Consider the following 17,848-nt stretch of genomic DNA (forward strand, 5'->3'; position numbering starts at 1 on the left):
TAATTTTACTGAGGTTTTATACCAGGAACACACTTTTAAAGAAGAAAGAAGAATCGTAAGCAAAATGACCACAAACTGAAAAAAATAATTAAACATGAAGCAAAAATGAACAAAATAAAACCAAACCCAAAAAGAACAAAATATCAACAAAATGAATATAAATGAACAAAATAACCAACAAAAAGAACAAAAGTGAACAAAATAATGGAATAAACAGAGCTCTACTTCCTGGCCTATCGGGGCAAATGTGGTGCAAGTGAACAAAAACGGTCTTAGTTTGGTTCCAGGTTCCTCTGGTTCTTCCTCTGGTTGAGCCATATCTGTCTTTCATTCTTTTCCTGTGGACAGTGAGCTTAGGTCCAAATGGATTCAGACACAACCGGACATTAACACAAACAATACCTGAAAAAAAGGTCAACTGATGCGAACTTTGGGCTAACATTACTGATGCTACACAGAAGACATCCCCTTGGACAACCCGAAACAGACCAAACTGATGCTAGCATTGGGCTAACATTACAGTGGCTACATAGAAGACGTCCACCTGGACAACCCTAACCCATCTGATCACTCTCTACTTACTTTAATATTATGGACAAATTTCTTGTGGAAACATCTGTACCTTTATTTATTTTGTTCTTTTTGGTTACGGAGGTTTATTCAATGAACCTTCCAAACATCTGTAAATGTAATATTTGTCAAATGGCTCAGACAGGTTGTGTCCAGGTTGTGTTGATGCTCCGCAGGAGGTCCTTTTCCCAAAACAATTATATATTTCTGGGAAGTCGAAAAAAAAAAAGGGCAATGTAATCTGTAGTAAAATATTATCATAATAACCATAAACAATAACACCAAAAAATAGTATTAAATTATGAAAATATTTACTTTACAAACTATCCTTTAACAATAAAACATAAATAACTTGAACAAATATGAACAACAGGAAATGAACATTCAGTCTAATTGGACCAATGTTCTGTCTGTTATTACATGTGTTTGTATCTGATCTGTAATAAACATGTAGAAATGATCAACTGAGGCAGAATATTGGTAAAATTACACTGATTTTTCTGAAGAAAATTCACTTTTTTCAGGTTATTCACTTCCTTTTTGTTTTTTATAGTTTGTATATGTAAATACTTTCATAATTTAATGGGGGGTTTTTTGCACCTAAACGAAGATTAAACATGTATTTGACATTGTTTATAGTCGATTCTGTTCTTATTTCACTGGTTCTGATCCACTTTAGATCGTAGGGTTTAGAACCTGAAACCCCTGTTAACAGATCTCAGTGTCAAATCCAAATGATTGTACCATCACTGCTTCAGAACACGTCTTTATCGCCTCCAGACTCTCTGTGGTTCTCCTTTAGATGGTCCACAGGATCCGTATCCTGGACCAGATGAGCTGAGTCACTTCCAACATCAACACAAGTCCATTAAGCAGGTTCCTCTCCTCCTTAGAGAAACAGAAGAACAAAGCCCTGCATTATGATCCATTAAGGACTAAGTGATGGGTGTGGGACCGCCACAGACCGGGTTGGACTGCACTGATGGATTAACTCTGAACTTCAGTCTGTGTTTATTACATCTGCATGTTTGAGCCTCCGAAGGCTCAGGGAAACCACTGAAGAAACCACAGTATGAAACAGATGTGAAACCTCAACCGGAGTCTGTCATTGGCCTTTTCACCAACGTGGACCTGGTTCTGTTTGGGTTGGTTCATTCAGAACCATTTGGAGAGTTTGAAACAGTAACCATCTGGTTTGGAACCTTTGCTTGAACTGAGGATGGAAATAACATCCATAAAGCAGTTCCAGTGTCCCAGTAGGTCAGCGTCAGCTTCTGTTTGGATCAGCTCCCAGGTCAATGTGTTAGGTCATCAGGTTCTGTTTGGATCAACCCTCAGGTCAGTGTGTGAGGTCATCAGATTCTGTTTGGATCAACCCCCAGGTCAATGTGTGAGGTCATCAGGTTCTGGGTTCACACCTACTTCCTTTGGTTCTTTTAAAACAGTTCGTTTCTCTGAATGTCCAGACTTTTTTTAGGTGTGAACACAAACGTGAACTCTGATTGGAACCAAAACGAGACCCAGAACCACCTGGAGGAGGTGGTTCTGGGTCCGCTCCAAATGGACTCTGGTCCGGTTCAGTTCTGGTGTGAACAGAACCGTCCTCCAGCCCAAACAAACCGTGGAACCATGAGCCTTTATGTTCTAGATGAGCCACTGTAGAACCAAGTCAAAGGAAGGTTCACATCTGGTCCAAAACATTAAACTACCATCATCTGCACCAAATGGATATTTTTGTAGGTAATTAATGATATTTTCAGGAAAATGCATTTGGAAATGAGAAAAAATGTGTGGAAAAAAAAGTGTGAGTAGTTTTGTGAGTGTGAATGTTTGTAAAGTGACCCAGTTTAGTGCCATCATTCTGGATTCATTTGATAAACTCTATAAATAAACTACATTTATTCCAAATACACTGGTATTGACTATTATATTATTTAGTGTCATATTTTAAACACACAGTGTTTAAAAATTAATAAATGCATATATATATATATATATATATATATATATATATATATATATATATGTGTGTGTGTGTGTGTGTGTGTATAAATATATATATGTGTGTGTGTGTGTGTGTGTGTATATATATATATATATATATATATACATACACACACACATATATATGTGTATATATATGTATATATATATATATATATATATATATATATATATATATATATGTGTGTGTGTGTGTATACATATATATATATATGCAAAATACATTTGAATATAATGTTAATATTATTTGTTTGTTGTAAATATTGCAAATAAATGTAAATAATATTGATAACTGAAATAAAAATGTTTAATTTGATATTTCCTTTTGTTGTCCATCTGTGACGCTGACATTTGTCTAAACTCTATTTAGGTTTGATCCAATATTTTTTTCCTCTATAACCAACTATTGGGTTGTAAAATAGAGGGCTTAAGGTTTACACAGAATACATTTGAGGATGAAAATGTCTGAGGAACTTCACTTTGGAGAACATTGGAATTGTGGAAAAAAAATAGACGTTAATTTTTTTTTTCATCTGTGACGCAGTAGTTTGGATATTTTTCATTTAAAAATATGAAACTAAATGTTGTCCTTTGAGTCTGTTTCAGATGGAATTGAGACCTTTATACTTATGTGGAATATTTGTCTGGTTCAACGGTTATGAACCAAACAGTAGTGGGCAGTCCATCTGTGACCTTTGACCCTGCCCCGTAGCCTCTGGAAGTAGCCAAGCCTCATGGGTAGTCAGAGCTAGCAGCAGCAGCAGCCATGAGCCGTGGACAGACATGGACCAATGAGGACACTGAATGTCTCATGGACATGTGGTCAGATGCCCATTTGACCAAACTGTCTCCAATCAGCTGTTCTGGACACTTCACAGTATTTTCATACATTTGTCTAAAAATAGAAAACAGATTCCGAAAACCGTAACTGGATGGAGGACCTCCATATTTGTTTTCATCAACACCCACTGTCTCTGAATGACCCCACCCCCGACTTTTCTGTCCAATGCCAGTGCAGTTTGTCACATGCTTCATCTGTTTACACAGTTTGGTCCATTAGAAAAAAGTGTAATGAGAATGAGATTGAACCAAAGGAAAAGAATAAAGTCCACATTCGTTCCAAATAAAATAAGTGGAACAGGACAAAGGACTGTCCAGATGAAGACAGCCTGTCCAGATGAAGACAGCCTGTCCACGTCCTGTGGTCTGGATGCAGATCAATCTAACTATAGAAGGGGGCGGGCTACCAGCACAAAAGTAGTAAATATGCAGATTTTATTTGAACATAAGAACAAAGACTAAACCATGTCAAGAAAAACAACTGCAGACACTGAAAAAACAGACCAGAACCTGTGGAACCAGATCCAGACTCCAAGAACCAGGGTCATACGGTGTCAAATGCAACATGGACACTGGAAACCAAGGATCCATGGAAACCCAAGATCCATGGAAACCCCAGATCCATGGACAACCCAGATCCATGGACACCCCAGATCCATAGAAACCCCGGATCCATGAACACCCCAGATCCATGGACACCCCAGATCCATAGAAACCTCAGATCCATGGACACCCCAGATCCATAGAAACCTCAGATCCATGGAAACCCCAAATCCATGGAAACCCCAGATCCATGGAGGTCCATTCCTGTGTTCAGGCTTCGATCAAACACATGGACGACAAGAAACACATAAAAACCTCCAGAATGGACGTGTGAACCTCAGCGGTGGTGCATGTTGGACCGTTATCATGTTTTCTTCTTGGGTTACAGATGTTTAACGTTAAATGAGGACGAATGAAGACTCCCCAAAAAACAGGACACGTTGTCCAATGAAGGAAAAGAATTCCCCTTTAATTCACAGAGGAAAAGATGGTGAGATAGACTTTTTTATCGTGAGTTCGAGCCAAATTCAAGACACAAACACAGGAACCAGTTTGAAGTGGAGCTCAGATGTTTCTGTTCCTTCTACACGGTGTCTACAAAGTCTGTGTATGATTCAAAACATTCATTACAAAATCACCTGAGGACACGTGTTCATCAGTAGTTCAATGGACTTAATGTTAATTTACGTTCATGGACGTAAATATGTTTGTCTGTTTCTAACGCTGTCATGTGACACTGCCTTCATACTTCCATGTGCTCTGTACGATGGAATGAGAGCTTCAATTAATCCACCAGAGGGCGCTGCTCTGAATTAACCAACTGGACAAATACCACGAAGAAAAAGAAGAAGAGGAAGAAGAGGAAGAAGAAGAAGACAACAACAAAGAAGAAGATGATGATGACGACGACAACGAAGAAGAAGACAAAGAAGACAAGGGCTAAGAAGAAGAAAGTCCCTACTACCTAACCTGGTGCAGACAGAGGAGGTTTTCCTGATGTTCATATTCAGAGGGTATTTGTCGTAAATTTGTCAGTAGTTTTTCACTAACTCATAGTTGCTCTTTGAAAAGTCCACTCCTATTTTTTGGGACATTTCGTTGTATGTATTCTGCCCAGGGGCGGGGTTAACCTGCATTAAAAACATTAGTGATGCAGGACGTAACCCTGCTCCCTGGGTCAAATGGCCCAAGTACTGGGAGTCCCCTTTGAAAAGTTCTACTATTGATGGAAATTATTCTGTTCAAATCTCAACACTGCCCCCTGTGGTTCCTGGTGGTACTGCTCCGTATTCTCCATCTGGGTATGGAGCTCCAAGAAAATGGACAGAATGACAGACGCAACGTAGACAGAGGACGGACAGGACGCTGCGTCTGTATCCATCTGTATCTGTCTTCAACGTAGAGCCGAACTGAACCCTGATGAAGAAGACCTGATGAATGAATGTGGACCAGAGTTCATCCAAAGGCCTGAGGAGAGTCTGAGGTGGACTGGAACCAGGTTCAGGTTCTGATAGAACCAGGATGGACCGGTAAGATTTCAGCAATTTAATAAAGAACAACGGAGTCCAAGAGGTGTCCAGGTGTTTCAGCCTGAGGAGACCATTATCAATATTCAACAATCAATAGGTGTGATTAGTATCCAATAATCCAACAAACTCCAAAAAAGTCAACATTGTGCTCAGGAAATTCACATTTGGACATTCAGAGGCTCCGTAGTTACCACGGAAACACCCTCATCTTCTCCAACATTGATTCACTAGTAAAACCCATGGAGTTGGATCAATGACAGTGGACGGACACTCTGGGGTTATGATCAATAAGAAAGAAAATGAACCAAAACAAATTTAAAAAGTACAAAATTAAAAACAATACAAAAAAAAGCCAAAAATGTACAAAATAAAGTAAAAACAAAAAAAAACTAGGTTAAGCAACAAAATGAACAAAAACAGTCAAAGTGATCAATACAATAAACAATAATAATATAATACATCGACAAAATAATGAACTGAAATTATGAAAACATGAACAAAATGAGTTTAGATTTAAGAAAAAATAATGAAATAGGCAAAAAATTTAACAAAAACAAATAAAATAATAAATAAAATGAATAAAAATGAACAAAATGAATAAAAAAACCAAAATAAGATGAAGATACTTGTTTTATGTTTAATTAACAAAAGATTTGACTGAAAAAGACACTTTTTCTTCAGTTTTTCTCTGTTTTTGATAAAATAACCTTTGAATTGACTCTGAGTTTTAATGAACATCTACATAATCAGTGAATTAAATATAAAAAATACAGGATTTACACTGAAAACATTAAATACAGAAGATATTAGAATAAATTATGATCAATTTTAAGAGTTAATTCAGTGTAGATGTGAAATAAAAATAATGTATAATTCATATGAAATGTATTAAAACTTAAACCTGTTTGGAAAATGCCGCCCCCCCCCCCCCCCCCCCCCTCTCTCTCACCTGGTGGAGGTGTTGTTGGCTCCACCTCCTCATCAGCTGGTATCTGATAAATAAATGCCTCCTCCAGGTGAGTCCTTTCATAGTGGGTCAGTCCTCAGGACCAGGGTAGACCATGGGGACCAGGATAGTCCAGTCCACATTCCTGCTGTTCCTGACGCTGGCGCTGGCATCGGCCTATCAGATTGGTGAGTGGACGAACGAAGGAACAGCTGCACAAAAACATATGCACACACGATTAGCGGATTATTTAAGGAGTCAGTCATTTATTTCATTTTATTTAATCTTTTATTTAATTGTGTTTTGTTTAATTTTGCTATTTTGTTTTGTTTAATTTCATTTTGTTTCATTTCATGTTATTTTATTTCATGCAATTTTTTTCATTTTCTTTTGTTTTCTTTTGTTTTCTTTCATTTTTTCTTTTCTTTTCTGTAGTGTTATTTTATTGTATTTGATGTTATTTTCTTTCATTTGATGTTATTTTATTTTCTTTTGTTTCATTTTGTTTCATTTGATGTTATTTTATTTGATGTTATTTTATTTCATTTGATGTTCTTTGATAGTACAGGACAGGTTGCTGCTGTGTTCATAGTTTCCGTCCACAGGTCAGTGTCTATTTCTGATTAGTTCTTCTTTCTTCCAGTGACCATCAGTCCAAATGAAAACTCTCTGAGCCTCAGTTCAGGTAACAAACCAATGCAAACACATATCATTAACCCTTTAACCCCTGACGTGTCTGTGGAGAGTGCTCTGAATGTACGATTTACTGTAAATATTCATATAAATTCTACCATTTGTTCAGTAAAACTGGTCGACATTTTTGTAAATTGTCTAAACCGTACTTTGATCAGATGAACTGGAAACAAAGGATCAAACTGATGATCAGCTGATGTTTCCAACATATTTAATGACAGTTTTACTCTGTAAGTACATGGACGTAAATGTTGTGTTTGACAGAATCCTTCTGTGTGAAGTGTCTAGTTCTACCCTGGTACCAGTTCAACTAAAGAGGTCACATGACTTAAAGGCGTAAAGTAAAAATAAAATAAAGGAACTAAATGGATTAGAAAATACAAACTGAACCGTTGCTTAAACCACAGTTTTTCAGTCTGTACATGGACTTGTTTGGGTTTAGCTCTGGTCTGCGTTGGTTCCACAGTTTGGTTCCATCTGTGGTTCCTCCTGTCATAAATATGAAACCATTGGATCCAAGTATCTCACACTGACACTGATCAAAGCTGTTCCATGTGACTCAGATCGGTGCTGGTGGTGGTTTATAAAATGTTCCAGAGTGTCTAATATGTCAGAGGACATGTTTTATCAGAACTTGAGCACAGATGAATCTGTTCTACGTTCCATTAATGCTTGGAGTCTGAACCCGTTGCTCAGACACAAACATTTCCTTTAATTCAGAATCACTGTGTCATTACTTCTGTAGAGTTCTAACATTTGTCTTCTTCCTGTATCTTCTGTCTTCTACCGTCACTTTGGACTGCTTTAGTCTGTTTAGGTCAAGTTGAACTCCTTTGGTTCTGGAAGTGTTTGTCTGGTAGACCAGTTCCATGTCCATCCTGTCTCAGGGGTTAAAGGGTTAATAAATGTCGTGTGTTGTAGGTAATGCGTCCCACATCGGCCGGGTCTGCACCACCTGGGGTCACTACCACTGGAAGACCTTCGACGGACTCTTCTACCAACTGCCCTCCACCTGTAACCACGTGTTGGCGTCGCAGTGTCAGGGCAGCTATGAGAACTTCAACATCCAAATGAGACGCAAGGAGACGGACGGCGTCCCCACCATCGAATCCATCACCATGAAACTGGACGGATCTGTGGTGGAACTGTCTGACGGCATGGTCGTCATCAACGGAAAGACGTAAGTCCACCGAGAACACGGACCAATGAAACAGAAGATGAACGCCCGATCTGATGTTAGCCCCGGTGTTGGTACTGGTGTTGGACCTGGTGTTGGTCCTGGTGTTGGTCCTTGTGTCGGACCTAGTGTTGGCCCTGGTGTTGGTTCTGGTGTTGGACCTGGTGTTGGACCTGGTGTTGGCGCTGGTGTTGGACCTGGTGTTGGTCCTTGTGTCGGACCTAGTGTTGGCCCTGGTGTTGGTTCTGGTGTTGGACTGCTGCATCTGCTGCTGTTTTACGTTCTTTTGTCGGTCTTTTGTGCAGTGTGACTCTGCCGGTGGTCATCAACGGGGTGACGGTCAAAGGGACGATGTCAAGTATCACCGTCGACGCCAAACTTGGCATCAGAGCGATCTGGAACCTGGATGACTCCCTGGATGTACGATGCATAAAACCATTCCATCGCAAACTGTGGTTTTCCTAGATCAGCTCATGTCTCTCATTTCATTTTCATCTCATTCCATCTTTTACATAATTTTATTCTTGTTCATCTTTGTTATTGATTATTGTTTCATCCACTTAGCCTGAAAAACTAGAACACTAATTTAAAATGGAAAAAGGAAAAGCACAGATATTTTTATGTTAATATTACAACTCTACTTACTGGATGGAACACATATACATATACATACACATATCAGAAATGACCTCAGACTTATATTTTCCATCTAATTTCCATGTTGACACTAAACCACAAACGCAACATCAGTTTGTCTTTGTGTTTCAGATTGAAATCGACAACAAATATCAGAGTCAGATTTGTGGACTCTGTGGAAACTTCGACGGTGAATCCAATGACATCGTGAAAGACGGTGAGACCTGATCCAGGACTTCAGACAAGGACCAGATCCTTGTGAATATGGTTGTTTTAGTGTCGACTATAGACATAGAATCTGTTGAAATCTGATGTAGAGTTCAGAGGACTTCCTCCACATGTAGAAGGAGCTGGAAAATACTTAGAAATAGACCAAAAACACAAACATTTTGGGATGTAAAGGGAAGAAACTGCCGAATAATTGTAGAAACACTTTGTTGAGGTCTTTGTGACGAAACGTGCAGCTGTATAGAGGAGTTTATGACTTTTAAAATAGTCTGAACTGGACTCATATCTGTTCTCTGAGGGTCGAATCTGTTTATCTGCATTTTAACTTCAAATCTACCTAAACATGCATCACCCTCTGGACTTTTTTAAGGGTTCACTGTCTAAAGCAGTGGTTCTCAATCTTTTTTGAACAAATACCCCGCCGAAAAATTGTTTTCGACCCCAGGTAGACCGGGTAGGCTCATCTAATTTGAACCAACATATATTTAGTAAACCACGTCCAACCACGTCCTTGGATTCATGGAGGGTTTTTGGAACACTGAATCATAAACGGGGCCAAAGGAAGTGGTCAGTAAAGGTCTCTGTGGACTGACCACCTGTTCTATTGCAGGAGTTTCATTGTCAGCGACAGAATTTGGTGAAATCTACAAGGTGAACGGTCCGACAGAGGAATGTGAGGAACCGGAGGTCAGCCCTGTGGTCAGCTGTGGAGATCAGGTCAGTCCTGGGTTTATCATATTCACACATTTGATATTTGTGTGTCTGTTGTATTGTGGGTGGAAGAGGATGGAGAGCGTTAAAGTGTCAAAGAGAGGGGGGTTGTCCTGGAGTCCACAGGGTTCCACTTCATTCTACAGATTAAACTGATGACGCCAGGTTTCCAGGGTTCCACATCCACAGTAGAACACCGAGAGTAAAACCCAAACCCACTCATTTAAACTAGTCTCCAGTGTCCCTGTTCTATGTGGATCAGAACCAGTTGGATGTGTGAGGTTGTGAGGTTCTGTTCTATGTTCCAGTCCTGTGGTTTGGATGCAGATCAGTCTAACTATCGAAGTGAGCAGGACTTTCACTGGAAGAGAACTCAACTCATCCAATCACAGTCCATATATGACTTCTATCAGTGATGATGAACTTTTGCAAGATCTCGCAGAAGTTCATCTTTTTTTTCTCACCCATGTCCCTTAGGGTTCTCTGTAAAGTCTGGTATGAACATCAGCTGTTCATATGTAACGTTCTGCTCCATCATGGTTGGAACACTGTTGTGTTGTGTTAAAGGAGCGTATGAACCAGTGGTTGACCTGACGGGTTCTGTGTTCTTGGTGGTGGCATTCTCAGGCGTTCTGCCAGGACGTCTTCTCCAGCGCTCCATTTAGCAGCTGTCAGAACCTCCTGGACGTGGACGCCTTCAGCAGAACCTGTATGACCGACATGTGCAACTCCAAAAACAACACCAACTCCTTCCTCTGCAAAACCATCTCAGAGTTCTCCAGACAATGTGTCCACGCAGGCGGCGTTCCACAGAAGTGGAGGAACGCCACCTTCTGCTGTAAGTACTCAACAAAAGTCAATCTACACAAGTTCACAGGTTTGTCCAACATGTCTTCCATCTGGGTGGACAAAGACCCAGCCTTTGGCCCAATCCCAATTCACCCCTTGGTCCTCCCCCTTACTCCTACCCCTTGGCCCCTCCCCCTGCCCCTTGCACTTGGCAGGGGGTTGAATCATTCCTCTCTGAAATGGTCCAACCCTTCCAGACCTGTTTCATCATCATCAGTCATCGATATCACTATAAACAGATGTTCTAACGTTGTTTGTGACAGAATTTTCCATGTCGTCAGCAGCTGGAACCATCTCTGTTCCATGGGCTTTGGACATCTGTTTACCACTATCTACCACAAACTGGAGAAATGCGATCTATAATACATTGAAACGACATGAAACAGACGATCACATGATTCAGTTGTTTCTGAAGTAAATCTGCCCATTTGTGTGTTTCTTTGGTCACTGCTGCTCTTTTTTGCTGTGTTTACCTCCATCTGACTGATGACTGGAACTGAATTATGGCAGATTTATCTGACCTCTGTGTTTGGAGTGTGGTCTTGGAAAACCTCCGTTTGGAGGGTCAAACAGCCCCTCCCCCTTAGACTCATCGAGAATCGGGACACCCCTACCCCTTCACATGAACGCACTATATGGAGGGGTAGGGCTAAGGGGGAGGGGCCAAGGAGTGAATTGGGATTGGACCTTTATATCCATGTGTCTCCACAGATAAACAGTGTCCGTCCAACATGGAGTTCCAGGAGTGCACCAGCTCGTGTCCGGACAGCTGTTCCAACCCTCAGGCCAGTCACACCTGTGATGACCACTGTCTGGACCGCTGCAGCTGCCCCGCCGGTAACACCCACGCCGCTGCTGCCTCTGCCCACATTCCCAGATACTTGAGAGGTGACAGTAACTGGTACTGGTTTGTTGTTCAGGTTCGGTCTTCGATGACATCGGCCACAGCGGCTGTGTGACAGTGGATCAGTGTCCATGTGTCCACAACAGTAAGGTGTACCAGTCTGGGGAGGGGTACTCCTACAACTGCAGATCCTGGTGAGGACTCAGAGGATGCAACTGAGGGATTATGGGTAGAAAACCAAAGGAGGGGACGCCTACATGTATGAAGACCTTCATTATAAGGGTCATTAACTCAGTCATCACACGCTCTTTTAACCCTTTCATGCCTGACATCCACATGTGGACCCATAGTTGAACTGACGTTCCAAAGGGTTCTAAATGTAATATAGTCCAAACCACATGGGTTCAGTCTGTATAGACCATCAGACATACAATGAACTAACGGATCATCTGAGTTGGAGAATGTGGACTGATCTGGGATCTACTAAAGTGAACCTCCTCAGACCCAGACATGGGTTTACTGGCCACGATTGGACAAGAGGCTCACAGGTTTAGACAAAAATAAGTAAATAAATAAATAAAACCAACTGTCCACCACAAAGGACATTCCATAAAAATGCATCTGAAAAAAGTTGCATCCATTGGTTATTTATCCTCTTTATCCAATTATTTTTCAACAGATTTAAACAAGACTTTGTTCAACAACACATTAGTCCCTTTTCCATCATCCATCTGAGCTAAACTTTCCCCAGATTTCCTAAATGTGTTTAAAACAGAAGTGTGTAATGCTGGTTTTTCCATTCAATCCCAAATGTGCTGATTAGTTTTTTTCTTCTGGTAGATGTCAGTAGAAGTCATTCCATAAACATGAACACAAATCTGTGTTGTTTTGAATCTAGAACGCTGGTTCCCCTTTTATCAGCAGGTCCTAAACAGTTCCATCAGCAGGTGGTTTTGGGTCTTTAGGGGTTAAACAGACCATAATGAACAGTTGTCCTGTTCATGTCCTGACAGTGTCTGTGACGGTGGACAGTGGAGGTGTACAGAACAGAACTGTCCAGGAACCTGCTCGGTGGAGGGCGGAGCCCACGTCAACACATTTGACGGGAAAGTCTACACCTTCCATGGAGACTGTTCCTATGTACTGGCCAAGGTGGGGACGCAGCATCTGAGACAGCATTTGACATGGACTCGACATCACATCCATTAAACTTTTGTCCTCGTGTGTTGCAGCAAAGTAATGGTTCTGCGTACACAGTTCTGGTGGACCTGGTCAAGTGTGGTCTATCTGAGAGCCGGACCTGCCTCAGAGCTGTGACTGTGGCTCTGTACAGCAACTCAGTGGTAATGTCCAATCACAGGCCCCAATACGCAACACTGACCAATCACAGGCGCCAATACGCAATACTGACCAATCAAACCAGTGTGGATGTGGGTACACTCCACAAACACACACCCATGAACACACACACACACACGTCCATAAACAGACACACAAACATACACACTAAAACACACACATGTATGTGACCCATGGATTCTGTTTAAACTACAGGTTCTCTTTCTTCTGCCCAATAACAGGTCGTTAAAGTCCAGTCCTCAGGACAGATCTACGTCAACCAGATCCTCTCTCAGCTTCCACTTCACACATGTAAGGCACCACCAATACACTAGACAACAGACGGGTCAAACATAAGGTCCATGGGACTAAACTGGCCCACCCAAGGGTCTGATCCTGCCCCCCAGAGGGTCCAATCAAACCCAAAGAGGGTCCGATCAGGTCCATCAAAGAGTCCAATTCAACCCCCAATGGGTCCACCCCAGTCCACCAGAGGGTCCACTCCTACAGCCCCTGAGCACCAGCTGTGTGACATTCTTCTGATCTCCACAGTGTTCGTTCAGTCCATTCCGTTAACTTCCTGTTCCAGGCATAACAGTAGAAATGGACAGAATTAGACTAGAACAGTGAAAGAAGGTTCCATCAGATCAGAAGAACATCAGAGCTGGTGCACAGAGGACGGTCCAAACTCTGAACAGTATTCTGCCTGATACTAAAGGGGGATTGGTCTGTTGTGTTAATGATCATGTGTGTTACTGTTGTGTGTTTGTGTGTGTCCTTCAGCTGACCTGAAGGTCTTCAAACCCTCGTCCTTCTACGTGGTCATCGGTACCCGGGTGGGGGTCCAGGTGATGGTTCAGCTTTTACCCATGATGCAGGTGTTTATTTCAGCCAAGAACACACTCAAAGGAACCACAGCTGGTACGTCTCTCACACACACACGCGCACACACATATACATTTAACACACACACACACACACACTTGTGTCTTATACATATTAAACCCAGATGAACGTGGTTTTCTTTTTTTTGTCTTCTGTCCGTCTGTGTCTCAGTCTGTCCCTCCATTGATCCATCCATCTTGTCTGTCTGTCTGATGTGGTTCCTATACACGTTCTTATACTTGCTCCTTTACATGTTCCTATACATGTTCTTATACACGTTCTTATACACATTCCTATACTTGTTCCTATACATGTTCCCTTCATCTGTTTGTCATGATGTAAATGTCAGTGTTCTTTAAGGTTCTTCATGTCATGAACATATCTCCAGGTTTATGTGGAAACTTCAACAGTATCATGAGTGATGACTTCCGGGTCATGAGTGGTTTGGTGGAGGGAACGGCGGCAGCGTTCGCCAACACATGGAAAACCAGAGCCAGCTGTCCTGACGTCAGCAGGAGATTTGAACATCCATGTACCCAGGGCATCAGCAAAGGTACACAGAACCCACCAGAACCACAACCAGAACACACCAGAACCACAACCAGAACCACAACTAGAACCACAACCAGAACATACCAGAAGCACAACTTGAACCAGAACCACAACTACAACCACAACCAGAACACAGCAGAACCACAACCAGAACCACAACTAGAACCACAACCAGAACACACCAGAACCACAACTAGAACACACCTCCCATTATCTACAGTTACACATATGAGCTTTACCACTGGGTCCATCCACCCTCCGGTTCCACAAACATTCTTTAACCACAGAACGGTTCAGAACGGTACCGATGTCAGAAGGTTCTTATACAGTTGGTTTTTAACCTTTTTTGTGTGTATTTCATCAACTTGAGTCATAAAATAAATACCAAATACTCAATAACTGTCATATTTTAACCCTTTAAATGACATGTTTATAATGTAAACAAACCATATTTTTGATGCAAAAAAGCACAATTTTTTTCCTCAGTATTCTACAAATAAATTATATATATATATATATATATATATATATATATATATATATATATATATATATATTTTTTTTTTTTTTTTTTTTTTTTTTTATTAGTTCCTTCTGTCATCTGTCAGTGATTCACACCAACACTGGTTCATATTATTATTTTTGGTTCTAGGTCAAATGTTAAATTTGTCAGTGTGTATTTTTACTCACTTGGTAGAAGGGTGTTAGTGTAGGAATTTAACACTGTTTGTTATGGGATGGATTTAGTGGATGATAAGAATTTAAACAATCAGACACAAATGAACAACTGTTGAATTAAAATAATCTGAGCTTTAATAACAGGAAGTGGAAAGCGTGTTTAATATACTCACCTGGACACCAGTGGGTTCAAGTGTGTTTAATATACTCACCTGGACACCAGAGGGTTCAAGTGTGTTTAATATACTCACCTGGACACCAGAGGGTTAAAATGTGTTTAATATACTCACCTGGACACCAGAGGGTTCAAGTGTGTTTAATATACTCACCTGGACACCAGAGGGTTAAAATGTGTTTAATATACTCACCTGGACACCAGAGGGTTAAAATGTGTTTAATATACACACCCGGGCACCAGAGGGTTAAAGTGTGTTTAATATGTTCACCTAGACTCCAGAGGGTTAACTGTTTCCTTCTGCTTCCTTTTAGAACGGTATGCTCAGTACTGGTGTTCCAAACTGTCAGATCCACAGGGGGTTTTTGCCTCTTGTCACGCCCTCATTAGTCCCGACCAGTACGAGAAGGTAAGTTCACAGAAAACAGCACATGGAAACTCAACAAAACTTCAAACGGCTCAACAACGTGTCCATGTTGATGGTGTTACTTGACAGAACTGCATCTACGACAGCTGTAACTGCGACAAAAGTGAGGAGTGCATGTGCACGGCGGTGTCGGCTTACGTTTACGCCTGTTCAGCTGCAGGGGTGGTGATGCGTGGATGGAGGACGACCATCTGTGGTAAGAACAATCTGCACGAACCCTGGGGTCACAGAGGTCATCAGAAGTCATCAGGGGTCATTAGGGGTCGTTAGAGGTCATCAAGATCAACATGCATACATTCACAAAGATAGTATACGTTTACATCTGTACATGTGTAAAAAATAGGACCGAGGATCCTGTATTTGTTTGACTTTTCAAGGTCACTCAAGGTCAAAGGTCATGGCACCAAATAAAAGCCCATATGTGACTCCCTATCTATAACCAATAGTAATTAGGTCAACATCTTCAACTGTTTTCAACTTATACCACTTTGAAATGTGTCCCATTATAAACCAATGAGGATTTTTAATTATTCAAAAATCAGTATTTCCCAAGTCTTTAAACAAACTTGGAAGACCTTACCCCAAAGAATTTCCACAACAAATACCAAGTCATTTTGACGGAAGGTTTAGGAGAAGATTCAGGAAAAATCTTTTACAGACAAACAGCTGATCCAATAGTCCATCAGATGTTTGGACTGTTGGACTAAAAATAAATCATAGAAAATAGAGGTTATGTAGTCAAAGGTGGACGGAAGACAAGAACAGGAAGTTGGATTCTACATCAGTACGTACGAACTGTCAAATAAATCTAATAATGGACTGAAACGACTGAACCAGGGTTTATGGAGGATCATGTTTCTGAAGACTGTAAATGCATCACATGTGGTTAATACGATGATCTGATGAAGAACAGTTATTGGATTTCAATGGGCGTGAAAATGGAGTCAGTGAGTGAAAAGAACAGATGGGAAAAGGACAAAAACAGAAGTTCAAGTTCTACTGACACATGGACTTATAGGTGTGGTCAAAGCACCAGAACTGACCAGAGGGAACCCAACCCCAAACCACAGTAAACCTGGTCCCTGTGGATTAAAACACACATGGACCATCCCAGATAACTGGACTGTCAAAGGTCTGCGATTATAAACCAAAGGTCATGGTGGACTGCGGAGGTGGGACCATAGGCAGCAGGACTGAAACTATTGACAGTCCAACCTGAGCACCACCCAGACATGTCCTTAACATGTTGAATGTCTGACTCCGGTTCTCCTTCCAGGTAAATTCAGTGCGTCGTGTCCAGCAGAAACTGTGTACGACTACAACATGACCAGCTGCAGTCGGACCTGCCGCTCCCTCAGCCAGGTCGACTACTCCTGTCAGGAGACATTCCCCGCAGTGGACGGATGTGGGTGTGCAGACGGAACCTACATGAACGACGAGGGACAGTGTGTCCCCAGTGCAAACTGTCCCTGTTACGATAAAGACACCATAATACCTGCTGGACAGACGCACAACAAAGATGGCGTCAACTGGTAAGTCTGGGTCTGACAGGTTTACACACATTTAAGAGCTTTTTAAGATGATGTAGAACAGAATTCAATGTCTGTTTCATGGACGTACTGGAAAAAAATGGGACTCCTTCAATTTAGGAGAATATATTTATGATTATGATAATTATTATTTATTTACTCCAACGCCTTGATTCAATTTTCAAAAGATTACAACAACGCAAAGTGCTCGACAAGGATATAGATAAAAATACGATATGAAACTAATAAAAATTAGGTTATGTGTACTGCCACAGTACTGAAGAACCAAATATGGGTGTGTCTATACAGAGCCAATCAAATGTTAGCATTTGTACTGTGACAAAAAGCAGTAAGGATATGTACATGACACTGTCCATGATTGGCTCCTATTTTTGGGGCATTTCATCCAGGGCCGGGGTTACGTCCTGTGTCACTAATATGTTGTGTTTGATACGGGTTCTTGAGTCGGCGCGGCGCCATAACCTGGTTAAACCCTAAACCTAAACCATAGAACATAACCCCAACCCCAGGCGAAATGACCCAAACATAGGAGTCCCTTTCCACGAACTCATGTGTCCACAGTCCTGTGGACACATATGGAGTATAAGTCCCATACACACCACAGCCAAACTATGTCAATACGCTACAGTTTAATATGGTTTGGGCCTTTGGTCACATGACACCGGCGTTGCCC

General features: G+C 41.2%; 1 protein-coding gene across 1 annotated transcript in view; it reads left to right on the top strand.

Moving 5' to 3' along the window:
* The first annotated feature begins 6,547 nt into the window (after positions 1–6,547).
* Positions 6,548–17,848, top strand: part of LOC115413478 (mucin-2-like) — a 48,790-nt gene continuing 37,489 nt past the window's right edge. The window contains exons 1-16 of the mRNA XM_030126348.1: positions 6,548–6,620; positions 8,047–8,305; positions 8,608–8,722; positions 9,071–9,155; positions 9,777–9,883; positions 10,505–10,715; positions 11,438–11,563; positions 11,647–11,764; positions 12,584–12,722; positions 12,803–12,913; positions 13,151–13,220; positions 13,692–13,829; positions 14,182–14,346; positions 15,513–15,607; positions 15,695–15,821; positions 16,902–17,157. Coding sequence (XP_029982208.1) covers positions 6,548–6,620; positions 8,047–8,305; positions 8,608–8,722; positions 9,071–9,155; positions 9,777–9,883; positions 10,505–10,715; positions 11,438–11,563; positions 11,647–11,764; positions 12,584–12,722; positions 12,803–12,913; positions 13,151–13,220; positions 13,692–13,829; positions 14,182–14,346; positions 15,513–15,607; positions 15,695–15,821; positions 16,902–17,157 — 2,195 coding nt within the window. The remainder of the gene's footprint in view (positions 6,621–8,046; positions 8,306–8,607; positions 8,723–9,070; positions 9,156–9,776; positions 9,884–10,504; positions 10,716–11,437; positions 11,564–11,646; positions 11,765–12,583; positions 12,723–12,802; positions 12,914–13,150; positions 13,221–13,691; positions 13,830–14,181; positions 14,347–15,512; positions 15,608–15,694; positions 15,822–16,901; positions 17,158–17,848) is intronic.

This window comes from Sphaeramia orbicularis, chromosome 3, assembly GCF_902148855.1.
Source record: "Sphaeramia orbicularis chromosome 3, fSphaOr1.1, whole genome shotgun sequence".
NCBI lineage: Eukaryota > Metazoa > Chordata > Actinopteri > Kurtiformes > Apogonidae > Sphaeramia > Sphaeramia orbicularis.